At 52.0% G+C, this 27,032-nt stretch overlaps 2 protein-coding genes across 2 annotated transcripts; both read right to left on the bottom strand.

Moving 5' to 3' along the window:
• Nucleotides 1-4,882: 4,882 nt before the first annotated feature.
• LOC101652030 (putative DBH-like monooxygenase protein 2) lies at nt 4,883-13,060 on the bottom strand. Its single transcript, XM_004714016.1, has 13 exons — nt 12,767-13,060; nt 11,704-11,850; nt 11,049-11,210; nt 10,756-10,839; nt 9,802-9,969; nt 9,570-9,672; nt 9,007-9,173; nt 8,687-8,778; nt 8,380-8,476; nt 8,137-8,196; nt 6,135-6,265; nt 5,345-5,459; nt 4,883-5,125 (listed from the first exon to the last, which is right to left on the bottom strand). The coding sequence occupies exons 1-13, from the start codon at nt 13,058-13,060 to the stop codon at nt 4,883-4,885; spliced, it is 1,863 nt and encodes a 620-aa protein (XP_004714073.1).
• Nucleotides 13,061-16,493: 3,433 nt separating this feature from the next.
• PRSS58 (serine protease 58) lies at nt 16,494-24,572 on the bottom strand. Its single transcript, XM_004714015.1, has 5 exons — nt 24,530-24,572; nt 19,649-19,790; nt 19,054-19,310; nt 16,745-16,884; nt 16,494-16,643 (listed from the first exon to the last, which is right to left on the bottom strand). Exons 1-5 carry the CDS (start codon nt 24,570-24,572, stop codon nt 16,494-16,496), a joined length of 732 nt encoding a protein of 243 aa, XP_004714072.1.
• Nucleotides 24,573-27,032: the final 2,460 nt, after the last annotated feature.

The following is a 27,032-nucleotide window of genomic DNA, read 5'->3' as shown; positions in this document are numbered from 1 at the left end:
TCACCTGGACCTGTGTCTTATCTCCTCTACATCCCATGAATAGGCTCTCTGCCACAATCCAAGCTAGCCAGCTGGCTGCTACTGGAATTTCCTCCTAGGAAAATATCTGTCTCAGAGTACAGCATGGAGACCTGTGGGGCCCCCACACTGTTTTTAGGGTACACAAGGTCAAGCCTACCATGATGATGGACCTTGACTGTTGCCATGGTGTCCGCCTGGATTCCCGGTGACCACATGGACAGTGGGAGGAGATGTTGCCTGGACCTGCACCGTCCTCACCACCAGTGGTGTGTTGGAGCTCCTGGTTGCAGCCACCTTGTGACTCCGCTCCCTTTTTGATGTCACGAGGCTGCTAGGTGGTTCTTGGCTTTTCTCGCGCTCCTCTTTCCTGAGCATTTCGTGCAGCTCCATGACGGGAATCGCCACAAGAGAGGAAAACAGAAACAGACACCAGAATGCAGCTGTCTAGTTCAAGCATCAAACAGATTTACAAAATGCGAAACCATGCGAGTCTATCACACGATGCCCTTCTTCTCACTGATTTGTTTAAAAACGGTTCCTTTTCATAAAAATATATTATTTATGTTAACCTAGAGTGGTTTTATTGTTATTTTTATTGAATTAATAAATAAGTATTATGAATGATTCCATTCTCATTTTGGATACTGTACCTAGTGCCATTCTGTTGATTCTGGCTCACAACGACCCTAGAGAGGGTTTCCCAGGCTGTCAGTCTTCAAGGGACCAGATAGCCTCATCTTTCTCCCTTGGAGAAACTGGTGGGTTTGAACCACTGGCCTTGTGGTTAGCAGCCCAGCGCTTCTCCCACAACAACCACCAGGGCTCTTATCAAAAGAGATGAGCCACATAAACTCAGCACTTCAAGTGTAACGAGATCCCGAGACCAAAGCTAGAGAAGCTCTCCCCCCAAAACAAAAATCGAGTCTGTAGCCGTTGATTCGATTCTGATTCAGATCGTGTGTCCCAAGGAGAGTGGAGCTCCCTGGGGTTTACTTGACTGCCATTTTCACAGAAGCACATCCCTAGACTTTTGCTCCATGGTGTCACTTGGGGGGGTTGAACTACCAACCTTTTAGTGAGTGGCTGAGATAAACCATTTGTGCCCCAGGACAGTAGGGTCCTGGTGCCATGTTTCAGCCCTGATTGAGTGGACAGTGGACTCTGCAGAAAGTAGTCCCCTCAGCTTCTGTGGTTTAAGTAGCCAAATCTGCACGAGTGTCTACCACCTGCTGCCCGCACCTCCGACAGCCTCTCGCCTGCCACTGTGGATGGTTGTCCTCAGAACGCACAGCATCAACAGCTGGTTGCACCTGCCTGTTGAAATCAGCCCATAGAGCAAGCTGAACCAAGTCGATAGCCCTTAGGCCAGAGTATATGTGGCTCTTAAACAGACCTTCTGACGCCAAGAAACAAAATCCATAATCCTGAACTGTACCAAAGGACGTGGTCATAGATACCCTCACTGGTGTCTTTCTGGAGGGACCCTCGGTGTCCTTGGCCTGGTGCCACCTCACACTGCAATAAGACCAAGTGTTCTGTAGCCTAACTCCCATGATGCATCAGTCCACCACACAAGGGCAGATGAGGGGACCAAAGGCTCCACTGGAGTTTTGGAAAATAGGATGCACTTGCTCAAATCACCACCATTCTGTAGCTACCGAATTTCAACCCCTTTATTCACAAAAACGGACCATAATTGAAGGTACTCAAAACACAAAACAATAGTTCATTACCATCGAGTCAATGCCAACTCATAGCAACCTTATAGGATAGGGTAGAATTGCCCTGTGAATTTCCAAGACCGTAAGTCTTTATGGGAGTAGAAAGCCCCATCGTTCTCCCTCAGAGATGGTGGTGGGTTTCGAACTGCTGACCCTGTGGTTAGCTGCCCAATTCATAACCATTGTGCCACCAGGGATCCTATCAAAGGTACAGGATTGGGAAAAGGCAACAGGTACTGTCTTAAGCACACTGGGCTTTGGTTTGATATTTGCAGAAATTGCTAATTGAAACTCTTAATTGATATTGAAAGTGTGGTCTGAAACCAGGTTCAGAGAATCTGAGGGTAACATCATCAGAGGCATGGTCGACCTTGGGGGACATTCTGTGAGACCTGCACCTGGTCCCTGGTGGGTCGTTTAGACATCTAAGAGGGAACATCAGACGGAGAATTGAATGCATAGATGAGATGGTGTTGGGTGAGCGTTCTGGCGACAGGTACATTTAGAATGGTCATCATGTAGATCACATTTGGAAGAAGATACACATAATTGCACACACATTGGGGTGAGGGGGGAGTGAGGTCAGGGAATTGAGGTACCCCGGTATTTGATGTCTAGCAGAAGCAAGAAGATGCCTGCGAGGGATGTGTCAAATGGTTTTCATTAGACTGGTGACCGCCATGTTGGCTGTCTGAACCACCCCAAACCTCCACGTAAGAAAGGCCTGGAGAGCTAGGACAAAGGGGAAGGAACTCCTGTGAAGCAGCTCTATCTGGTAACCCAGGGGCCTTTGTGAGTCGGGGACAGCTTGATGGCTGTGTGCGCACACACCACAGAGAGGCAGAGGATCAGAAACGAGTGCTGAGCAGTGAGTGAGTGTGGCTGAGTGCGGTGTGCCAAGGGGGGAGATCCAGGCCCCTTCTCCACCCTCATCCTCCCTGACAGCTCCGTGCCTGCATGTGACCTCTGCCCTGGGGAAGGAAGCAGATGGGCAAGAGGCACTGCTCTTCTTGTTCAGTGGTTCCCCATCTTGGGTTTGGAACGGACCCCTTGGAGAGTTTCATGGTCCAGCGATGTCTGCCTGCTCTCCCTCGGAATGCTGATTCCCAGTCTGGTAGGTTCAGGGCCCCTGGGCTTATGATAGTGAGGGGCTCTCCCACTCTCTCTCAGCTCATGAAGTGAAGTAGGATCATGGTTTGAGATATTGTCACTGAGCAGCGAAAGGAACCTACCCCCCAGGGTGATGAGGGGTTGCAAGAGGGCCATGGCCAGCACTTCTTCCTGTGCCAGGTGGACCTTCATCGGCCCTGGAGAGGAGCTGTCAGGTGGAAGTGAACATGGGTGCTGGAGGGTTTTGGGTGCCCAGTCATCCAGGTCGAACCTGACTCTCCTTTCACCATCCCAGACTACACCTGCCATTGGCTCACGGAACATTTTCTGAGACAGGAGGTGGAGCTGGGGCTCACCTGGTCCTGCCACCTCCTTCATTGGTCTCCATGCCTCCCTCCCCGCCTATGTCCACTTGCTTTTGATTTCTTTCCAGGCTTATTGGATCGCGTCGCAGCCCACCTCCTCTATCTACTGACCATGGTGCCACGAGGCCCTCTGCTCCCCACTTTGGGGGACTGTCTGTGGGGCTGGTGGGGAGGAGACGAGGGGGCGTGTCTGGTGGAAGGTGTACCCACACTGTGCTCCCCTCCCTTTCTCAATCCAATGGTTCACGGATTGAAGGGCTGTGGCAGCCTGAGTTCAGCCAGTCTATCGGGACCATTGTCCCAACAGCCCGGGCCCACTCCATGTCTCTGTGAGCAGTCATGCCATTCACACCATCCTCCCCATGCCCTGGGGACCTGGCTACAGCTTGGGTTTCTATCCACCAGGTCAGCAGTTCGAACCCACCAGTGACTTCATGGGAGCAAGATGAGGCTCCTGAAAGGATTTACAGTCCTGGAGACCCTAGGGAGCAACCCTGTGGAGTTGCAAGGAGTCAAAATCAACTGAATGTCAACGAATGTTTGATCGTTGGTTTATTGCTCAGATTACCAAAAGCCCCTAACAAGCTCACCGCCATTGGTCAATGCTGACTCATAGCGACCCCTTATGGGTTTCTGGAACAGTAACTGTCTCCGGCACATAGAAAGCCCAGTCTTTCTCCTGAGGAGCTGCCGGTGGTTTCCAACTGCCAACCATGAGGGTCGGCGCCCAACACATTCCCACTGCACCACCAGGGCTCCACACAGTGTACGGTGAACAGAACTTTCATAGGCACGTGGGACCAAACGAGTTGTGTGTGGCATTAGATTCCTTGCAGTGGTCTGGAACCAGAACCGCCACAGCCCTCAGACACACTTGAGTCTGAACAGCCCAGAGGCCTGGGTGCTTGTCGTGCGTGCTTCCCGTGGCTCCAGCCAGTAGAAGTCGTCTGGTGCCCTTGCTGAGCTGAAGCACAGAGAGTTTGGAAGGGATGGCACTGGGAGAAGCCCCGCCTCCTAAATTGTCTTTCCCCAACCATCCCTCTTCCTTTCACTTTGACCCTGAAAGGGGTGAAGGTGAACCTCTTTTACTCCATTTGTCTCTGGTCGCCCTCTGTTCTCACAATTCTCCCCCTCACTTCTGTGGATCAGAGTCCACACCTGCCACCCCCACCCCCATGTGCTGGGCACCCCGAGGGCCCAGGTTCACCCTGACACCTGCCACGTCTTTCCCAGTGCCCAGCAGAATGTCTCAGTCCTAAAACGGGGAGCATTTTCTCATGTCAGATTCCTGGGCCATTGCCCCTTCCTTGGGCTGAGACCCTCTCTTCTCCCCCCACTAAGGTAGCCCTGTTCTTATCGCACCGGGTCTCTGCACTCATTTTCTCGTCACACCGGGAAGGCGTTGCGGCAGTCATCAGCCCGTGGTCCCTCTTGCTATGCCCAGAAGCACAGAGAGTGAGTCCTCGTTTACGCTCCGCATTTAATGTGAGGGTCCACTGGGACCAAGGGGAGAAGGGAATGGCAAGCTCCGGGGTCTCTTGGAGTGGTAGTAGGGTCGCTGAAGCCAGCTGGGCCAAAGGGCAGGGGCATTACAGGGCGAGGGTCTGTGTCTGCCCCGGGGGGAGGGCTGGGGAGGGAAGCCCGGTGTGTGAAAGGGGACCAGGGTCAGTCTCTAGCCTGCAGGCTGGCAAAGAGCCACGAGAGAGCTCCCTGTGCAAACAGGAGGGTGGCCAGGGAGAAGCCCCCGGAGGAGGCAGTGCTGGCGCTAGAGAGGGTCAGGGGGGCGGCCCTGAAGCCCGCAGGGGTCTTATCCTGCGCCTCCACCTTGCCTCCAGTGGACTCCAGGCAGGGACCCCGCGGAGTGGGCACGATGTCGGGGATCTGGCCTGTGGTGTTCTCTACCACCTCCTGCCAGGGCAAAGACATGGGTGAGAGTAGCAGTGCGCTCCCCTCACCCCCATTCCTTTCCTGAGACAGGAGACCGCCAAGCCACACCCAGAACCCAGGGCAGCAAGGACGTCCTGGGAGTCTTCAGAGTCCCCCCTCCCCACCTCTGTCCTTCACCCCTCACCTCTCGTGTCCCAGACTGCCCGTCCCCACCATGAGCGGCGGTCCGGGGACACTCACATCGATGGTCTTGATGACCACAATCTGCTGGGCCTCCTTGCAGGCTTTCTCGGCCTTCTTAATGTTCTCCGGGGTCCACTCAATGTTGTTCATCGCCATCATGCCCTCCATGGGGCTGCCCAGGGCAGAGGGGAATGAAGGGTAGGGGAAGGATAGACCATGGTTTGGGGTCCACTCACCTCCATAGGACAAACCACCCTTGATTTTGTTAGCATCGCCTCCGGGTCGGCAAATGCCACAAGGCAAGCCTCATGATGTCCCGCAACAAGTGCAGTGAGTGGGACAGGGAGGGAATGAAACAATCGTGAAGCAGAGGGTCTTCTGACCAAATCTGGGGGCACTGGGGGCCCGGTGGGCTGGTGGTTGGCTTTGGGAACTTTCAGTGCACTGGAATTGTGTGTGAGACGAGATGGCTCTGCTCCCATGAGCATGTAGTTTAGGAAGCAGGTTCTGGGAGAAGACCCTCAACTCTGTGCCCAAGAACCACTGCTCAGGGGGAATCAGCGCACGAGAGAGGCAAATAGTGTCAAGGGCACTAGATGATCTGGCTTCTGACGGGCCAGTGCTTATCTGCTTCTCTGAGTTCCCCCTCTGACTCGGAGAACCCGCCTGGGTCAGCAGAGACAGAGTGCGTGGGGTGGGGTGACGAGGATGGATGCATCCAGCAGCCCTTGGGGGAACTGGGGGTGGGGGGACCATGGGACCATGGGAAGTTCTCTTCTTCCTCCTCCCCGATCCACCCCAGGCCCCCGCTTGCATGCCCAAAGAACCGTGTCTCCAGCTGACGCACTCAGATGCTTCCTCCCCCATCTCATGGGCCACGGAGATGATGTCGGGGTACCCCATGCAGCTGGAGATGTTGTTCCGGGGATAGTAGAAGAGGAAGATGAGGCACATCTCATTGATGGTGCTGGGACCCCCCTGGGGGATGGAAAGGATAGACTTACTGACAGAGATGGTGCAGGGAGAGTGGGCAGGCAGGATGCAGGTGTGGCAGACCTGTCCACCATGCAGCTCCTTGATGGTCTCTTGGTGCCGCAGGCACGCAAGACCTGCCTTGTCCTCTGCATGGCCATTGCCACGCCTCTGGCTCCACGGACACCGGCCACCAGCTCCTCTCGATTGCCCTCTGAGTTCCCCAGAGCTGCCAGACTGCTTTGCTTACCATGCAATTTGGGTCCCGTCTTCTGCCAAACTAGAACCCACCCCCCTCGCCCCCGTACCCAACAGCCATTGAGTCATAGTTTTTGCAACTCTATACATACATGCACACATATGTGTGTATGCACTGGGAGCCCTTGTGGCATAGTGGTCATGTGTTACAGGTTGGATTGCGATCCTCACAGTCAGCAGTTCTGAACCACTGTCTGAGAGAAAGATGGCGCTTTCTACTTCCGTAAAGAGTGACAGTCCCCAAACTCACAGGGGCCTCCTACCCTCTCCTATAGGGTGGCCACGAGTCAGCATCGCATCAACGGCAGTGAGTTTGGTTTTGGTTTGGTCCATTTGTCTAAAATAGGGGCTCTCCACCTTCCTAATGCCACAACCCTTTTAAGGCAATTTCTCATGTTGTGGTGAACCCCCAATCGTACAATTACTTTTGTTGCTACTCCATAACTGTAATTTTTCTACCGTCATGATCGGGCGACCCCTGTGAAAGGGTTGTTCGATCCCCACAGGGGTCTTGACCCGCAGGTTCAGAATCGCTGGTCTAATAAGTCCCCAGCCATTCATTCATTTGCCATGGAAAATATTTTAGAGCAACAGAGTTACACACCAATGGTGCGGTTCGTTAAACCCCAGTGGGCTAACTTCAAGGCCAGTGGCCCAAACTAATTAGCTCATTCGTGGAAGGAAGGCGAAGCTGTCTGTTCCCACCGAGGTTTAGTCCCAGAAATCCTCAGAAGGGGCTCCGTGCTCCTCTGTAGAGCCGCTATGCGTTGAACCAGCTCAATGGCAGGGGTTAAGTCCGGGAGCTATAGAAGTCACAAGACCCCCTCTGCTTCATCCAACTCCTCCCTGCCCCGTCCCCCTCCTTGCCCTCCTTCTGACGTGTTTCCCATCCCTTAACACCCCACAGAGATGCAGTTCGCCCCCAACATCTTCTGCCACCCTAGTTCTCTCCTCGTCTGGAGTCCCCAGCTCCACATGTCTAAAGCAGGACCCACTGAAATGGGACGCAGACTCAAGACCCTGTGGTAGGACCCTGGGAGTTCTCCCACGACTCTGACTTCCTTTCTTCATCCAGGGCTGCATCGCTTCCGAACTTTGGAATGATCGTCTGCCCTGCAGTCTTGCCTCCCTCCACATGCTCTTTGGAACTTCATCAACCACTCCCAGAGCACAGAATGGGGGGGGGCTCCTGGAGAACCGCAACTAATGCTCTGGTGTGCCTGCCACAGGTCAGACTGGGGCCTGTAGGCTTTGCACGGACAATGAGCAATTCTTTTCATGAGCAAGGAAACAGCCACAATGAGGTAGAAAGGGACCTAACAGTTGGGTTGACATTCATGCCTAGGCTGTGAGGTCCAGGTTCATGCTTCATTTCTAGAACACCCTGTCTCCTATGGTTCCATGAGCCATTGACAGAGGAGGTGTGGGCGGACTCCCTGTGCCTACCCTAGATGCCCAGGGGTGAGAGGGCACCGGGAACCCCATAGGAAAAGATAGGGCCTTTGGAGGATCAGAAGGGCTTCATCTTGGTGGTCCAGGCCCCTTAGATATACCACCGGACTTGGGGCTTCTACTAGGGATGATGTCATGGTGACCACCATGGGGAGGAGGTCACTTACAAAGGTCAAGGTGTCTCGGTCCAGCGTCTGGTAGTGACACTCCACCAGCAGGTCGTCTCCCTGTTGTGGTGAGACAGGCAGGCTATCCAAGACGTCGGGATATTGTTAACAAGAATGAACTCTGACATGCTTCCTCCCCAGTAGCCACGCGTCCCCCATCTCAGCCTCAACTGCCCCCACCCTACCCCACCCCGCTTTAGGCACGCCTCTGCTGCAGTCCCGCCTCCACAGTGCAGCTCGCACCGCCTTGATCACCACGCGCTTGGGTAAATCCCGAGTCTCCTGTAGATTGAAGTCGTAGGAGTCATCTTTGCAGATGGTCTTGATCTGCTTTCCATTTCTGCCAGGAGCAGAGGGGAGGAGACAGGAGAAGGATGGTAGCGTGACTGCTAATAAAGATGGGGTGGGCCGGTCATTCTGGCGTGCAGCTCTGTCCCGTGGCCCTCTCCAGCTGCTACCTGCAGTCCTGGGATGTAGTCAGCCCCCTGACTCTCACAAGGGCAGGCGATACCCGCCCACTCATTAACACAGCCAGAAGGCTGGCCCTTACCTGTACTGCACCGCCTGAAGGGCACGGCCTGCCAGGTGGGTATGCAGCAGGTAGCCAAACACTTGGATGTCGGGCACCGGGGCCCCATTGATCTGTGACGCAGAGGGAGCACAGGTCTGCACCTGCTCCCAACCCTCCGCCCCATCTCCCACCCACCCCCACCCCCCCGTACAGGCTCCTTCCTCTGAGGGCGCTGACCCTCACTCCTGGATTCTCCCTGCTCCTCAAAGTCCCCTAGCGCCAGACCCTGGTCATTCTCAGCACTTGGGCTCAGCAGGGGAACCAGGCCAGCTCCGGCCGCTGCCTCTCCCTGCCCTCACCTCCTCGAACTTCTCCGACTTGCACAGCCCATAGGACAGGTAGGACTCGGCACCCGGGGGGATGAAGTGGATGGGGAAGGTGAAGAAGCCCAGCTGCAGCACACCCATGTCGTATTTGCGCAGCCGCGGGCTGTAGTACACACGGATCCCAGAGGAGTCGTAGATGCCTGGTGGGGACCGAGTTATCACCAGGGTGGTGGGGGGAGGGGTAGGAGGGGAGCGGGAGGAGGGTCGGAGGTGCTAGGAGAGGCCCAGGACAGCCTGGGGAGATCCAGAGATTGGGTGATGCCTAAAGGTGGGGGTGGGCCCTGGCGGCAGGGGAGGCCCGTAACTACTGGACTAAGTCCAGGACAGCCAAGGGAGGTCCAGGGGTGGGGCGAGGATCAGCTGTGGGGGAAGGACCAAGGGTGGGGGGAAGACCAGGGGTGGGAGACTCAGGAGTAGTGGGAGGCCCAGGATGTCTGGGTGGGGAGGGGGGCAGCGGAAAGGGGGTTCCTGCCAACACACGGACTCTGTTCCCAATCACCCAACCCACCTGCACCTGCCCGGACAGGGCTTCTCACCCTGGAGGTTGTGGAAATTGCTGTAGTGAATCTCTAGCCGGATCCACTGGGGGTCCAGGGGGGTCCCGATGGAGATCCCCACGTCATCCGGGAACTGGTAGCTCTGTTAGAAGCAGAGAGGAGCCATGGCAGCAGGGGAGGGCAGGGGCCAGCACCTGCCCTCCATCTGCTAGCCATCCGGCAGTGGCCTGCAGCAGGGACCCCCATCCCTGCACCTGCACCCCTGACTCACCATGCCGCCAACAGCCCAGCCCACAATGACCTGGGAGCAGAGCGAGAAGGCTGGGTCGGCCCCATAGCAGTCGCTGATGCCGGTGGGGAGGGCGCTGGCATTGCCGCAGGCATACACCAGAATGTGGTGCACCATGGTCTCATTGTGGTAGATGAGTTTGGGCTCAAACTGGGTAGAGGGGCAGGCACTGAGTCTGGGCCTCAGTGACCACCTCTCTCTCACCCCAGGTCACCACTGCCTCTTCTCCGTTTCCCTGTCTCGTCCACCGACCCACAGCCCATCACCCATCACTCCAGGCAGGGCCTCTGACTGCTCTACAAGCCCCTGTCTCCAGGGCCCTCCTGAGCTCACAGGTCTCTGAGCAGCCCCTACCTGCTGGCATGTTTAACCATTTTCCACATACTGCCTTCATTACTTCCCAGCTTGAAACGAAAGCTGTTTGGCTTTTCTTTCTAAAGCAATTGACTTCCCCTTCTCCCCACTACCCCCCTATCCCCACGGGTGTCACTCCTTCCAAGATCCTCTGTCACCCTGGAGCCTCGGAATAGAGTCCTGCTGCTGGAAAGTAGCCTAGAGCGCAGGTCTCCTCAGACCGGCATGGGTCCCCACGGTGAGCACGTGACTGCTGTTTGTCTGCTCCAAGCAGATGCAGACGGCCTCACTTCTCTCCCTTGGTGCAGCGGGTGGTTTCCAACCATTGACTTTTCAGCGAGAAGCTGAGCACTTAACTTTCGCACCACCAGGATTCCTTCATCATATGCTGCGAACGCCAATTCAATGCTCCCAAACTTTTTACCGTGGACACCCCCAGACCAGTCAGGCCCCTTTATCTGCCTGGCTTCACCCCCACGGCTTCCTCCCCAACCCTGTCTGAGCTCCACCCCCCAGCGGGGGTGGGGGTGTCCCCTGATCTGCGCCCTCCTCTCTAACAGGGCCTCCGTCCAGTGCCCACACCTTGTGAATGTGGTGCTTCTTGCTCACGATGGGCAGAGGGAGGAAGGTGCAGGCGTAGGTGGTATCGTCTTCCGGAATGAGGAACTGGGAAGGAGCAAGATGGAACTGGGGTGGGGGTCGGGAGCAGGGGGAGGGGCTTCCGGGGAAGGGGCCCACTTTAGGGCTGGTGTTCAGGGGCTGAGCATGGTGAGTCACCCCAAGCCAGGCAACACTGGGATGTGCGAGTGTGGGTGGGAGAGGAGGAGGCAGCCCTGCGGGGGGTGCTAGGAGGGGACAGGGGAGCCCCATCCTACATCAGTGATCTCCAGGTCATGGATAAGGGTGTCCTCGGGGACTTCAAGGTCGTCGGGGTGGACCATCTGCAGCAGGAAGATGGACTTGACAAAGATGTGCTCCGGGGACAGGGTCAGCGTGTCGTCCTGGCCGTACGCAGCCAGCACCCGTACCGTGTCCACCTGGGGTGTTGGGATGGTGAGGGCTGATGAACCTGTGAACAGATGCTGCACACCCCCCAGGCCCCGGCCCCCTGACCAGGCTATCAGCTCACTTCTACACTGTGGGGTAGAGGGGCCTCAGAGGGACATCAGGACACCTTGGGTCTGGTCTCTGAGGCCAACCTGATGGCAAGGAGGCCCAGTGCCTCTCCCATCCCCTCTGCATTCCTGTGGTCACATGTGATAAAGGAAAGGGTGGGGCTGAAGTCTCACAGTCTCATCCCCCAAGTCCGATGAGCCAGACAAGGCTCCTCTGGTCCTATGCCTCCTGCCAGAGGCAGGGTGGGGTGCATATGGAGTCGGGGGTGAAGCCCCTGTTGAGGACCCCTGGACTTTCCGAGATAGCATTTGGGGGCGGTGCTGGGGAAGACAGAGAGGAGCGGGATCCAGGGGATCTCACACCCCCAGAAGAAAGCCCCTTGTGCTTACATGCCGTCCTCAGCCCCCGTTTTACCGAGATGTCCTGGTCATGAGGGTCGCAGGAGCGGAAGGGCCTTGAGTAGCGCATGGTGGTGTAGACCGCATCTTCCGTGAGCCCCTGCAGCTCCGCATCCTGGCTCCCATCCTCCTCCAGGGTGTACTCATCTACCAGGTGCTGGTCCTAAGATCCAGGAAGGCCAGGCTGTAAGCGCTAGGCACCTCAAAGGTCTTGCTTTTGTGGCAGTAGGTGTCCCTCCAGCTCCCCCCATGTGCTAATGCGGCAGAACCCCAGGTCTTCCTTGTCCTAGAGGGTCCTTCAGGGACAGAGTCGAGCGTAGGGCAGATTCTCAGGGATACACAGACCATGTTGGATGGAGTCCCACCACTCAACTTGGATTGACTCCTCCCATTTCAAGTCCCCTCTCTGTAAACCCTGACTTTCCACAGGACTCCCTCCCTTAAAAGCGCCTCTGTCCTCTGATCGGTCACCTTTTAAGGTGACTCTCCCCACGAATCACTGGGTAGTCCATTGGTGGGAACTTCCCTACATCCCTGAGGGTGAGGAGAGTCATGAAGAGCTCAGAACGGGTGCCTTGCGAAAGAAATGAGGTGCTTCTTGTATGTACAACCAGGGTGTTGATAATGCACCTCCTGACACTGCTGTGGGCCCGGATATGCCGATGATTTGGAACACTGTGTGGTGACTCAGAGATACCACACAATCACAAGCTCTTCTTCTTCTTACTGTGAGACTACTTCATGCTGTCCAGAAACATGGCCAGCTTAGGGAAGAGAGGACAAGGACAGTCTTGAACAGCTTTGGCACTTCCTAAGCAACCTCTAGAAAGTGGACTATTAGTAAGGATAGGGTGCAGGACTGTCAGAGCCCAATGGCTCTGCTCTCTTAGCAGCCTTGCCCATGGAAGCTGACTTAGGCTGAAGTTCTACCATGGAGGGACCATCTCTCTACCAGGGGAGAGATTGGTGGTTGCGCAGGTGTCCTGGGAGGATGTCTGGAAATGTTTGGGGAGCGTGGACCACAGAGTGCTCCTCTGCCCAGGACCCTAACCCTGGGGAGACGTCACCTGCAGACTCACCGAGAAGTAGACATTTCCGTTGGGCAAGACCCCGCCGACCACCAGATCGCCTCCCACGTTGGTGTAGCGATTCGTCACGCCCAGGCCCACCCAACCAGCTGTGCGGACCTTCAGCTCAAACGTGATGACCTCGGCCTCATGGTCAAAGTCCCAGCGCAGGAACATGACATTGGACGGGTCTAGGAACCTGGAATAGCGCAGGCGAGACCTGGGGCCCAGGCGGCTGTCTTTGGTGTGGGTGACCAAGGTCAAGGCCAAGAGCAGGATCAGCCGGATGAGAAAAACATGGGCCATGGCTCCCAGGGCCCTGGGTGACTCTTCTGCAGGTAGACCTGGAGGCCCCAGACTTATATGTGCCTCTACTAGGTGAGGCTCAGGCCCCTGGGAAGGCGGGCCAGGTGATTCTGAGCCGATTATCATCTGGGCCAAGGTGGTGCCTCTTACATAATGCTAGAGGTGAGAGGGGTTGTCTAGAGGACACCAGACAGGCAGCTGTGGTTGGCTGGTTCCATCCCAATCCCTGCCAGCACCCTGCCAACAGGACCACGCCAAGTCAAGGGGCTGCAGTTTCCCCTTCCCTCCCTTCCGAATCCTTGTACCAGGAGTATCCTTTCTAGACCATTCGTACGTGGCATTTGTCCCCCAAGCTTGGTCTCAAGGGCACTGCTCTGTGTCCCTGGAGACACCCTAGCAGGGCAAGGTGGCCCCAGCCTTCCAGACGCCCAGGCCAGGCAGGGAGAGCATGATCCCCATCACCCAGAGCCCTTGCTGCTAATCCCCGGAAGGACACCTAGAGGTGGCCAGTGGAGGACACATAATCAGCTTTCTGAGGGCCGAGCCAGGGGTAGCTCTCAGTCCCCGCACACCCCTGGGGAGGGTGGGGGCTTGCAGAGGGCATGAGGAAGAAGGGGGCTGCACGCATTCATCTGGGGGTGCTTTGCACTGCACGGTTCTCTGCCCAGCTGCCTTTCAGCTGAGCCAGCTCCCCCACCCAGGAACATGCAGGCATGGTGGGCACTTGAGAGCCAGGGGCCACGTTGGCTCCTGAGAGTTGAGAGGAATTCTCGGTGGACTTGGTGACTCAAAGTCCTCGGGCCAATTAGTTTGTAGAGGGGGCAACGGAAGCACCAAGGAGCAGCGTCAGGCCACTTTGTGGTCAGGGGCAGAGCCACGGCAAGGACGCAGGGCCTGACCAGACCAGCACATGAGCCTTTTCCCCCTTTGGTCACAGAGCCCAAGAGGTGTCCCCAAGCCCCCAGGCTTGCCACCTCAGCTTGCCGGAGGAGGAGAAGAGTCATGCCCAGGTCTGGTCTCAATCTAACCCATTTCTTCCTCCAGCTGCGCTCCTTCCGGCCACACCTGGCCAGGACAGACCTTATCCTGAGAACCCTGGGAGCAGGAGCACCAGTCTGTGCAGAGGCAGCCCCAGGGCAGCAGTGAGAGGCGAGCAACTGTGGGTGTGATTCTCAGACTCCTCTGACTTCTGACTTCCCCTGACCCAGACCCCCAGGGCTGTTTGCTGCTGCTGGGAGCACTTGGGGTGGGGTGGGCGTGGGAGTGGAGGCAGCAGGGTGTGCTGGGCAAGCCAGGGAGGAACTCCAGAAGGGAGAGGCTTATCTGGGCCAGGTAAGGGGAGCTTGGGGACAGGGACGCATGACCTTGAGGGGCAGGAGGGACAACAGGAGATGTTCTGATCCCAATCTCTGCTGGGGATTACATGGGGGAGGGCAGGCGGAAACAGGATGGCGGCCCTGTAACCTGAGCTTGGCCAGGGTCCCTTGACCTGTGGGCTCCCTCAGGGAAGGGGCAGTGGCCACAGCTGGGGGCCAGGACTGCAGCCCCCCCACCCCCAGCCCCCATCTTCCTAGGTCTCTTGCATTCACCTGCCTCCTCTGCCCTGTCCTGGCATTGACCCTCCCAGACTGGTCTCCAGTGTCAGTCTCTCAGCAGCTCTCTGGGCCAGGGAGCCTCTGTCCTGAGCCCATGCATGTTTGCCTCAGATTCAGTGCACACGACTTTGCTAGCACCTTCTAGAATACTTCCTTTTAGAGTGATGTTGCTGGAGGGAGGGGTGCACCCTAGTGATGGGAACCCTTGGAGGTATGCGTGCACACACACACACACACACACACACACACACACACACACCCTGAGCCAGAAGTCAGGCCCTTAGGATGCCTTAGGCGGGGGCTCTCCAGGAAGCACCACTGCTCCGCCCACTCCGATGCTGTCCTCAGGTCACTAGTTGTCCGTGACTCAGTAGGCCGTGGCTGCTAGGGGAGCCCAGGGCCGGAAAGGGGCTGCGGGGCCACTCAGCCCCTCTGGGTCTCCACACTGCTGCTGTCTGCAATGCGCTGGGTTGGAGAGGTGGCAGTGACCGTGTCTGTAAATGTGATTTTCCAGCTCATTAGTTTCCCAAGTTTCTGGAAACCCGGGCCTCTGAACCATGATAAGGGAGCCCTGGTGGCATAGTGGGCTACCAATTGAGCTTATAACCACAAGGTCAGCAGTTTGAACCTGCCAGTTGCTTCTCAGGTGAAAGGTGAGGTTGTCTGCTCCGGTAAAGCTGGACGGAGGTGACCCGACTCTGCCCTGTCAGGTCACCGTGAGTGCGTGAGTTCGTTTGGTCGGAATCAATATGTACGTGTTACGGGAATGCTGGTTTTTCTTCTCTGTTGGTCACTGAGTGGCCGAGTCAGCGAGACAAAAAGCCACCGTGGCTCCCATGGCACTGACCCTCCCAGTGAGAAGAGTCAGCCCTCACTGAGCCTGCTGACTCTGCCCAGCTGCATTCATGGAGCCTCCCCAGTGGACAGCTACTCCCCCCTGAGAGCTCCGATGGGGTCTCCACCCTGCCCCCCTCAACCCAGATGAAGGAGCGGAGGCCCAAGCACACACAATAGGCAGCATCAGCATCTTGAGTACCGCACCCACCCGCCCTGGCTTGGTGCCTTTGCCTTTGATGCTGATGGAACCAGGTGTCTGTTCAACCTGCAAGTCTCCCCTGGTCTTGCTACTAAGCTATTTGAATGCCTCAAAAATATTTGAGATGCTCGGATTGCGAACCACCATATAGCAAGAAGACCTCATCTAGGTGCCCTGTCTGTTTAACCCCTGAGCCCTAAGCCCCGGTTCACTTCTGCCTTAATCACTGGTAGAACAAGTTCCGACCCAGAATCCTGCCAAAGGAATGGGTGCGATCTCTGCCTGGTGTTGGGAGTCACCTGGGCAAGGACACACCAGGGCGATCTCCAACCCCAAGCAATCTCCCTTCACCTCTCTTCTCTGCCACTCCCCCACAGTCTCCCTCTGTCCACTGCTACTGGTAAGTGCCAGCAAGTTTGTTCCGACCCCATGTACAACAGAGGGAAACACTGCCCAGTCCTGCGCTCTCCTCACACCCCTGAGGCCCGTGAAAGGCGCCAACAGCCCTGGCTGTCTGGTTGGGTGTCGGGGTTAGGGTTTTCTCACCAAGTTGCTTTCAATAACCAATATGTCAGAGGGAATACAATCCCCACTGCATACACTTTGATTCTTTAAGCGACACAGAATTTTACCTCTTTATCTAAAGATCAAAAGAAGGGGCCAGGGACCATCCTAATGCAGGTCCATCCATGTCAGAGCTCAGTCATCTGCCCTGGGTAGCAGAGGCCAGACACCCAAGGAATCTTTTTAGACTGATTTCTGGCCAGGCGTGTCACATGACCCCGAACTCCTGCCTTTGAGCTCAGTTCTTTTGTATTACATCTTTAATCCAGGACATGTAGCTGAAGATTCTGGTGTAGATGCTGACATCTGCTCTCAGCACACAACCGTCCGTCAAGGCCAGGATTCCATGGAGCGTCCCATTGCAGACAGCTGGGGCGGCTGTGACTTCCTGCAGGGAAGAAGGCACCAGGTTATCCTCCTGCAGGACAAAAGGCATGGGGGTGGAGGTGGGCAGGTCGCAGGGGACACTCGGGTCTGGGATGTTACTACCTTGCAAGGTTGCCTCCTCCCAGGTACAATGCCCAGGCACATCATGCTGTCTCGGATGTGGTAGGCCCTGTAGGCTTCCTGACACTCGGTTTTGGGGATCACTGAGATGTTCACCTTCTGCATTGAGTCGGGGTCTTTGGCTACAGGAAAAAGAGACATCAAAGGAGTACTCCTTGAGTTCTCTTAAGAGGGAGACATTGATTGTCATTGTTCCTCTCCTCTGGAAGAGGAGAAGAGATCAAGCCGTTGAGAAATGTGCAGCTAGGAGCGAGAGGAGTTAGGAGATCACCAGATGAATGATGTGGAGTCGATCGACAGATGGACACAGAGGAGTAGAAGGTCCTCAGATGGACCCAGAAGGACGGAGAGCACCAGATGGACAGACAGGAGCAGAGGGTCATTCGATGAACAATTTCTTGTTACACCAGCTTCTGAGGAAAGTTCTATGTCAGTAGGAAGCATCCCTCCAAGGAATTGGCTAAAATATTCCGGGAATTTGAACAATTAAAGTGCCCTTTGAGATGGACTTTTAAAAACTTGATTGGATTTAGAGATTTCTAACAGCCAGAACACTCCTCAAAGGCAGGGATGGCAAGACTTTGTCTCATTTAGTTTGGGCATGTTATCTGGAGAGACCCGTGCCTGAAAGAGGACATCATGCTTGGTCAAGTAAAAGAGCACAGAACACGAGAAAGACCCTCCTCCAGAGGGGTGGGCAGGGGGGCTGCAGGGTCGACTTGTGCGGGACAAGAATTGTGAAGGCGGTGCAGGATGGATGTTGCACGTGGCGTCCCTATGAGAGAGCAACGCAGTGCCTACTGACAGCCAAGGAGAAAAAAATCAGTTGATGCTTAAAGGACAAGTTCTACTTGTTGATACTTTCAAGAAAATGTACCCTAAGACTTGAGGGCATGTACTGAAGCACATTCAAAAAGGGCTGTGTGACACAGCATCCACAGGATCCAGGTAAGGGCACAGTACACGTGCTGGAAGGGTCATGGTGGAGGCCACTGTTTATAATGCACTCCCTTTCCACCCAGCGAGGCAACAACACAGTGCAGATGAAACAGACTCAAACAAGCTGACTCTTGGAGAAAGCCAGGGTAGTCCTGGTCCATAGTGACTGTGAGGTGGTGCTATTTTGCTTAGGGCTAAACCCCACTCCTGCGCTGACTGCTACCTCAATGAATAGCTCTAGGCAGTTGATTAGAGTTTGTGTGAAGACTTTGGGATGGGTGAGCAGGCAGACGTACAAAACTCAAACGGAAAACCGTTGTAGTGTGTTTTTCATGGAATCTGCACTATGGCTGTTAGAAGAAATCGGCCGTAAACGAATATCTAGAGCAGGAGCTTCCCATATGGTGAGAACACTGCCAATGAGTGTGTTTTTATTTTTAAGTGGAGGGGCAGTCTTGGAATGCTTCTTTCTGAAATGAAGAGCCCTAGTGCTCTAACGGTTATGCGTTAGACCACTAATCACAAAGTGAGCAGTTCTAAACCACAGGCTGCTCCATGGGAGAGACTAGGCTTTCTACTCCAGTAAAAAGTTGTTACGGTGGCAGAAACCCACGGGGCAGCAGCCTCCTGTCCTGGGGGTCACTATGAGTCAGAATTGACTGGATGGCAGAGAGTTCTCTCAGAAATATGTTCCTTGAACTTTTAACTCTCTCTATCACAGTCTGGCATAAGGAAACGCTGAGTGAGCACATTATTACATTTGTGCTTCTTTTGTGTTTAGTGCACGGATGCTTATTTTGCAGTGTTGCAATACCTTGTGCTGCTTTATTGCCTAAAATAGTTTGGACAGATCTGATTTGAATGTTGCATCTGATTTTTGTGTTAGGTCCGAATGGAAGGAACCTGCGTTAACACACGAATTGGGACTGGAATACTAACCTTCTCTTTTCACTAACCCCGTATCTACTGCGTAGGAGAGCAAATGGGAAAAAGAGAACGAGGGAAAGGCTGGGGTTCTCCCTCAGTGATGGTCAGGGACAAGCACAGGAGGCTACAAGCGAGCCACACAGGGTAGAATTGCACACGCTGAGAGGGCTCAAAACACTCACTGACATCAAGTCCTTCTAACTTATAGCAGCCCTTTTGGACAGAGTAGAACTCTCCCTGCAGGTTTCCAAGACTGTGCATCTTTATGGAAGTAGACAGCCTCATCTTTCTTTCATGGAGTGACTGGTGGATTTGAACCTCTGACCTTGCAGTTAGCAGCTCAATGTGTAGCCCATGCCAACCGTACTCCTCGAAGCATGCTTACTTCTGAGGAAAGAAGGAGGTTCTGTCTTGATGGCACTTACAGGTAAAACACAGGTTATAAGACCAGGTGGAGACAGTGCATAGGGTCCTTTCAGGGACGTCCTGGTGAGGCAGGCCGACCAGCTGCACATGGGCATTGAGTTGAATCTCCCTTCTCAGCTTGATTAACATGAGGTCATTCTCGATGGAAGTGAGGGTGAAGTATGGGTGGTAGATCATCTTCGCATAGTCAGTCACTTGAAGATGGATTTCGCGGTGGTCTGCTGGGTTTGTAGCTCCCAAGACCACCTTCAGCTTCCTGAAACAATATGGATGGATGTTCACGAGAGGATTGAACACCGATGGCTTTCCCGCCCTTATGGGACTTTCTCAGCTCCTCCCCTGGACCTGTGTCTGGATTGCCAAACCTCTTCAGAGGGCTTTCCTAAGTTTGTTCTCCTGGGACATAGTCCCAGACAAGGTTCTGTGTCCAACCTCCCCTCAACTCACTGCTTTGGAGTTGCTTCTAAATCCTAAAGACCCTGTAGGGCAGGGTCGAACTTCCCCTGTGGGGCCCAATGCCTAACCCACTACGCCTCCAGGGACCAACCTAGGAACCCCCCAAAGTAGGGTGGCTGCGGGGAGCCTGTGACTCACGGAAGGTTGCAGTGGGCTGATGTAATGACCCAGAGTGGATGGATCAGAGCGCCTGTACAGGGCAGGTAATCTGACTTCAGGTAGACCAAGTAGGGAGGAGGGACTTGTGCATTCTGGTATCCTAGACTGAACACTGAAGCCACTGGGAAGAGAGGCAGATGCAGGCAAATGTGAGAATTTCTCACCGCCCCCCCCACCCAAGCAGAAACTAATGAAGAGCTAAACACTATCAAGGGATCAGGAGGGAGGGGGAGTGACGGAGGGTGGGGAATGAGCTGATAGCAAGGGCTCAAGTAGAAAGAAAATATTTTGAAAATGAAGATGGCAACATATTTACAAATGTGCTTGACACAATGGATGGATGTATGGATTGTGATAAAAGCTGTGAGAGCCCCCAGAAAAGTGGTTAAAAAAAAAAAAGTACATTTTTTTGGTGTTTGGGCCCCAGGTTTGCCCTCCCCTCCTCTCCATTGATGTTAACTGTAAACTCAATAATAAACAGGGTTAATTTTCTCTCAAAGAAGAAGAAATATATAATAGAAACCCATCTCCTTGAAGGGATAGAAGGCATTTTCTTTTTTAATTGTCAACAAGGATTTTTCAGTCTTCAATCCTAGACTTCTTAAACTTGCCTTCCCTCTTCCCTGCCCAACTCGGTGGGTACGGTACTAAGTCAGCTCGTGGAGAATTCAACCATTTCTCCCAACAACCCTCTGAGGCAGGAAATCTGGGTTTTATCTTCATTTTATACATCAAGTAACTGAAATGGAGAAACATGAATGTGAAGGTGACAGAATTACCAGTAAGCCTCAGGCTGTCTGGCATAACACTCCATGGGATTTATATATATATATATATAGACATCACTTACTTATAGGGAGGACATTGCATCTGTTTATTTTCAATTATTTATGTATTTATTATGTCACTGTCAAGTGCAGCAACTCAGAGACTGATGTAGTAACTCTGCTCTTCGAGTCCTTTAGTCATTCTCACCTTCCTTTTCTGAGTGGTTCCTTCCCCGTGAACAGTATCCCATTGCCCCTTAAGGTGCCATTCAAACCTCTCCAGGGACTGCTGTTGGTTTAATCCCACATAGAGGGGTCTTCAGACCTTGATGTTCTTTACTAGTTAAACGGTGCTACTGTTTGGCTTAAGAAGACTTAAGGGGGGATTTTTGGCTTAAAGTTTCAAGATGATCTCAAAGCAATGGCTACAGCAGTTCACCCAGCCTTCGTGCCTCCAGGAGTCTTGAGTTTATGATCATTTGAAATTCTGTTCTTCACCCCCACCTCCCTTTTGATGAGAACTCCTCTACAGAATTCCTGATAAAAATGTTCAGGGATGGTAACAGGACACCATCTAGTTCTTTGGTCTCATGACAAAGGAGGTAGTCGTTCGTGAAGGGGAGTAGCTGCACACTTTATATCTTCCTCTTATTCCTAAGTATCCATTGTTCTGTGTTGCTCCAGGTGATTCGATACCAATTGCAGTGCCGTAGATGACCACTTGCAAGTTTTAAGACCCTGGGCTCTGTGCATGAACTAGGAGGCAGAACAAGCATTGAGCGTGCTACTCGAACAATTGACTGGGATGTCCCATGAAACCATAACTCCAAGCCTCCAAACCAAGTAACCGAATGTTATTAGGTGCTTGGCTGTATATCAATAGCCTCAGCGGCTACTTGTTGGCAACTGCTCTTGCTGCCATTGTAAATATATCGACCACACAGCTTTGCTTTGGTGAATTCAAACTTTCTACAGAGGTACAACTAATTGACAGCAATTAACTGTGCATTCCTTTTTGATCAGGTACAGATACCTAGAAAACATAAGTATTGTGTCTCAGGTATTTACAAAAAAAAAAGAAAGAATAAGGAAATTGAGGATGAGTTTCATCAAAGTAGTGAACTTTCATGAAGCTCTCTTTCACCCCACTCAACTTTTCCTTCTGACCTCCAGTGAACCTCTTCTGATTCTTCCAGGCTCAGCCCAGTTTTGCCCCATCTCTGGCTACAAGAGCCCAGCAACCCTTTTTCTCCAACCCCTCTGCTGTGACTACCCACAACCATGCATTGCCTCTCTTTTATGACTAGTCGTTCTTCTACAACCTTTGAAGAGTGGTGATCTTGGCGATACTTAACTGAATATAGCAAAGTACCTGCTGTGACCTTTGAGGCTTCAGAAGGATGAGACAGTGGTACAGAAAGAGACAATCTAATAAGAACAACATGTTCATGGATTAAGCCTCAGGTGAATTCCCTCTGATTGTGTCGAAGAGAAACACACCTGGGCAGATTTTTGAAGAGGGGAAAGTGAGCGGGGTGAAGCATCGCCGTGCTGTCAGACAGAGAGCATTGCAAAGTGGATCACGGCAAATGTCGTTAGGTTAAAATGTCACCCCTTATCATCTGATATCCCTTTGGACCCATTTTTAAGTTGTTTCCATTTTTAATAGTTTCTGCTTTCTTTTTTATTGAGATTTCTCGATGTGTAGTTATTGCTGTTGGTCTTTTTTCTGGTTGTTTGATTGATTGATTCCTGTTTGGGTTTTGTGTGATTGTTCATATGTGAAATCCAGGCTCGGTAGTGCTATAGAGACAGTAATTGGTAATTGATTACCAGTAATTGGTAAATTGATAATCACACAATTTTGTGTGATTGTTCATATGTGAAATCCAGGCTCAGTAGTGCTATAGAGACAGTAATTGGTAATTGATTACCAGTAATTGGTAAATTGATAATTTCCTAGGCGCATGGCAGAGGAGGATGCGAGGGGAATGGGGAGCTAATAGCAATGAGTATGAGAAGAAAATTCTCTGAACTTGATGGTGATGATGATTGCACAAATCTTCTTAATATGATTGAAAGATTTCATTGGATGATATGTGAAGGAGATGCCAATATAAGTCTTGAGAAAAGACAAGCAGCCCTCTAAAGGAGGTGTCGGCTAAGTCGACCCAAAAGAAGCACACAGGAATGTGTGCTCCAAGAATTGTCAATAATAAAATCCCAACCCAGGGTTTTCTGTTTGTTGGTATAAGAAACCCAGGATTGATGAACCTGTAGAGAAAACAAATAGAATAAGGGTTCCAAGGGTTGGGGGGGGCTACAGTGGGGGAGTTGGTGGGTAAAGGGGAGCTGGAATCAAGGAGTTCAAGAGGAAGGAGAATGTTCTAAAACTTGTGGTAGCAATTGTACAACAATATCTGATGTGATTGAATGATGGAATGACATAATATCTGCATTAGCTCCCAATAAAATGGTTTTTTGGGGAAAAAAATCTATACCCAGAGGAAGGAACTGTATTACAAGTTAAATTCAAAATACCCGGGTTTTTTAAAACTGCAGATGGCAGTGAAAGCCCCAAACCCATGTGCAGGGTCCCCATGCAGATGAAGCCCCTGGTGAATCCCCTCTGACTATGGCCCAGACCTGGGAAAGGCCTTGTTGCCAGACAGTACATGGCGGGGTGGATAGCTGCAATTTTAATGAGGTCAAAATGGGACACCTTGTCTCTGATCTCCCTCTTAACCCAATGAATAATAGCTCTAGGGTTTGTTTGTTTGTTTGTTTGTTTGTTTAATGTTTTCTGCTTTGTTATCTCTTGGGGTGTTTCTGTGTTTCATGGTATCCCTGGTTGTTTGACCATTTGTTTGTTTCCTGTCTTGATTTTGGATGGTTCTCTGTACATGAAACCCAGATTAGGCAAATCTACAGAGGCAACAACTGGGTCAACAGATTCAAAGGGACAGGACCAGGGAGGCTGACAGGAAAGGGGGAGCTGGCAGCAACAAGGAGGCCAGGGAAGCAGAGATGTTCTGGATTTGATTGTGGTAATGATTGCACAACTCTTATGAGCGTGGTTGAACTAGTGAAAGGTATGATGCGTGAACTGTATGTCAGTGAAATGTTAAAAAATGGTTGGCCATTTTGAACTGCTGACCTTGCAGTTAGCAGCCCAACTTGAACCCACTATGCCAGCAGGGCTCCTACATAGAAGAAGCACAGAATACAGCATATAGAACAGTGTCTCCCAAAGAGGCGAGACTGCCTCTAGCAGACAGTGCTGGAATGATCCAGAAGGGGGCTGCACACGCACACACACACACACACACACACACACACACACACATGCCTACACTTTATCCAGGGTGATGGGTTATTGTATAAAAATTTAATTTGCAGGGCGTGATGAGTAATTATTTTTCTGGAAAGGGTGTGGCAGGCCAAATAATTTTGGGAACTTTTGGTGTAAAGTATAGAAGTAGAAAGGCCTGTCAAGAAAACAATCCGACTTTCCAGGCAAGAGATGGTGGCTTAGTCCCTCAAAAGAAATTGGGGAAGGAGCCCTGGTGGTTAAGCATTTGGTGGCTAAGTGAAAGGCTGGCGGTTTGAGCCTACCAGCCACTTTGAGGAGAAAGATGGCAGCCTACTTCCATAATCTTTGAAAAGCCATGGGGGCAGCTCTACTGTATCTTGAAACAGCTACAGATCAGAATGGTTTTGATGGCAATAGACACACACTGGGGACTGTGAGCATTATTTGGATTGGGGATCTGTCTAGAAGAAAGTGCCAAGATTGTCCGAACACATAGAATGTAGGGTATCATTTCTGCCCTTGCCTTGGAGGTCGATGTCTTTGAAATCCTCCTGCCAACCCCTATCCCCAGTGTTCATGCTTCCCCAAGCACTGGTCTTTCTTTAGATAGGTCCAAGACCAGGTGTAAGAAGTAAACCTGATATTTATGTACAGTGGTGATGAGGAGGAGAGTCAGCTCTATACCTAAAGTTTATAACTTTACCCTGTTTTTACTAATGCCTCTTACTTCTCCCAAGATTTCTCTTTCATAGGTAGAAAGAGGAATGCATGGGCACTCACCTAGCAGGTTCAAGAGAGCCAAGAAAAGGGTGAACTTCATCATGGTGCCCGTCTTTCAAGAAAGAAGACTCAGTCTGTGTCCAGAATCAGAAAGGAGACGGTGGAGTAAAAATCATTGAGTAAGAAGAGGTCCTGGTGTCAATAGGAAGTAGCTTCTAAGTCTTCTTATTGTAGGACAGGATTTCTGAAGATATGTCCATCCGGTGAGCAGGAATGGTACCAGGTTGTGCAAGGGGCCATAGATGACTTGGTCTTGACCTGGAAAGAATGCTTCTGAAAGCCAGAGTCTTACCCTCCTTCAAGGAAGAAAGTACTTAATCTGGAAAAAGTGAATGATCATTGTGTCTCTACAACTCCCTCCTGTCTGGCCTCCTCTTTGTAAAACACTGAAGCCAGAGCCCAGACCTTATGGAGGATGCTGGCCCCTCCCGTCTGTGTGATGCTCATCCCCATTTATGTGACATCGACACTTAGCTCCACTGCATACACTTCCCAGTCCTCTGCATACGCATCCCAGTCCTCTGCTTGGCATAGGTCCTCTCATTAAACCAACTAACCCACCTACCCACCCACTCAACCAACCAACCAACCAACCGAAAAACACACAAACAAACCTAACAACCAACCCAGCCTGACAACCACCCAGCCAACTAATGAACCAATCAACCAACCAGCCTAATGTGTACTGAGTTTAGTGTTGCAAGAACTCAATTTAAGCGCCTTCAAGGCGCTTATAGACTGTTTGGGATCTTAATAGGCAATTAAGAAACAGAGCCATTAGCAGTTAAAAGTCAAGCCAGAGTTTTAATGGCGTGTCTTGAGTCAGCATGGTGCCTCAAAAAGATGTACCCAGGTGGGGTTCGATCAAGTGCAATGTAGCCGAGAGGAAGTACAGAGAGCTGAATGAAGGTCAAACATGATAGTGGGACAAGGGCAAAGTAAAAGGAAATAGAGGAATGAACTTGGAGGTAAAAGACATTTATAGAGGTATAAACATAGGTATATATATATATATTAATATATGAAAGGGATATAGGTCTATGTACATATATTGATAGGTTATGTATTAAGGTAGCAGACGAACATTGGCCTCTACTCAAGTACTCCCTCAATGCAAGAACACTTTGTTCTAATAACCTGGCATTCTGTGATGCTTACCTTCCTGACATGATCACTGAAGACAAAATAGGTACAGAAGCAAATGTGGTGAAGAAAGCTGGTGGTGCTTGGCTATTGCAAGATATAGCATCTGGGGTCTTAAATGCTTGAAGTAAAACAAACATCCATCTAGCAGGGAAATAACAAAGCCCACATGGAAGCAGCACATCAACCGGTGTGATCATGAGATGTAGATGGGATCCAAGTATCAGGCATCAGAAATCCCCATACAACCAGTTAGATGCAAATAAGGGCAGTCGGAATGGAGACCCAAAGCCCATCTGTAGACAATTGGACATCCCCTCACAGAAGGGCCATAAGGAAGATACAAGCCAATCAGGGTGCAGTATTATAACACCCATGAAACACATAACATTTTTCTAGTTCTTTAATACCCCCCCACACCCACCCCACTATCATGACTCCAGTTCTACCTTACAAATCTGGCTAGATCAGAGCATGTACACTGGTAGAGAAAAGAGCTCTGGACAGACAGAATGCAGGACAGATAAACCCCTGAGGACCAATAATGAGATTAGTGATGCCAAGAGGGTAGGGGGAAGGTGGGGGAAGGGGGAGAAAGGGGGAATAGATCGCAATGATTGACATACAACCCCCCTCTTGGGGGGGCGGGAGACGAACAACAGAAATGTAGGTGAAAAGAGACATCAGATGGTATAAAATATGAAAATGACAATTATTTATAAATGATCAAGGGTTCACAAAGGTGGGAGGGTTGGGGAAGAAAGGGGTTTAAAAGAGGAGCTGATACCAAGGGCTCAAGTAGAAAATGTTTGGAAATTTTGATGGCAGCTTATGTACAAATGTGCTTGATACAATTGATGTATGGATTATTATAAGCGCTGCAGAGCCCCCAATAAAATGATTTATTAAAAGAAAAAAGAAAGGTGTGCCCAGAGTTATACTTGACCTGAATCTTAGAGGACGGAAGGACAACTGTCACAGAAAGAAGAGGGGACATGATTCCAGGAGAAGGAGAGTCTTGGGGAAGACATTGCCTAGCTTCTTAGGGCTATGGTAATAAAACAGCACAGACTGAGTGGCTTCAAAGGGCAGAAATTTTATTTTCTCTCCATTCTGGGGCTGAAAGTATATAAGCCAGAGTCCTTTCTGTGGCCTCCTCGCTTCTGGTGGCTGCTGCTGTCACTGTGGTCAGGTGGAATCTCCTGCTGCGTGTCTCCAGGTCCGTGTCACGTGGTATCTCCTGCTGCGTGTCTCCAGGACCGTGTCACGTGGTATCTCCTGCTGTGTGTCTCCAGGACCGTGTCACGTGGTATCTCCTGCTGTGTGTCTCCAGGCCCGTGTCACGTGGTATCTCCTGCTG

The sequence above is a fragment of the Echinops telfairi genome, unplaced genomic scaffold, assembly GCF_000313985.2.
Source record: "Echinops telfairi isolate 266 unplaced genomic scaffold, ASM31398v2 ScPeMD7_23;HRSCAF=83, whole genome shotgun sequence".
Lineage (NCBI taxonomy): Eukaryota > Metazoa > Chordata > Mammalia > Afrosoricida > Tenrecidae > Echinops > Echinops telfairi.
Note: the sequence above shows the minus strand (reverse complement) of the source record. Positions and strands in the feature narration are given on the sequence as shown.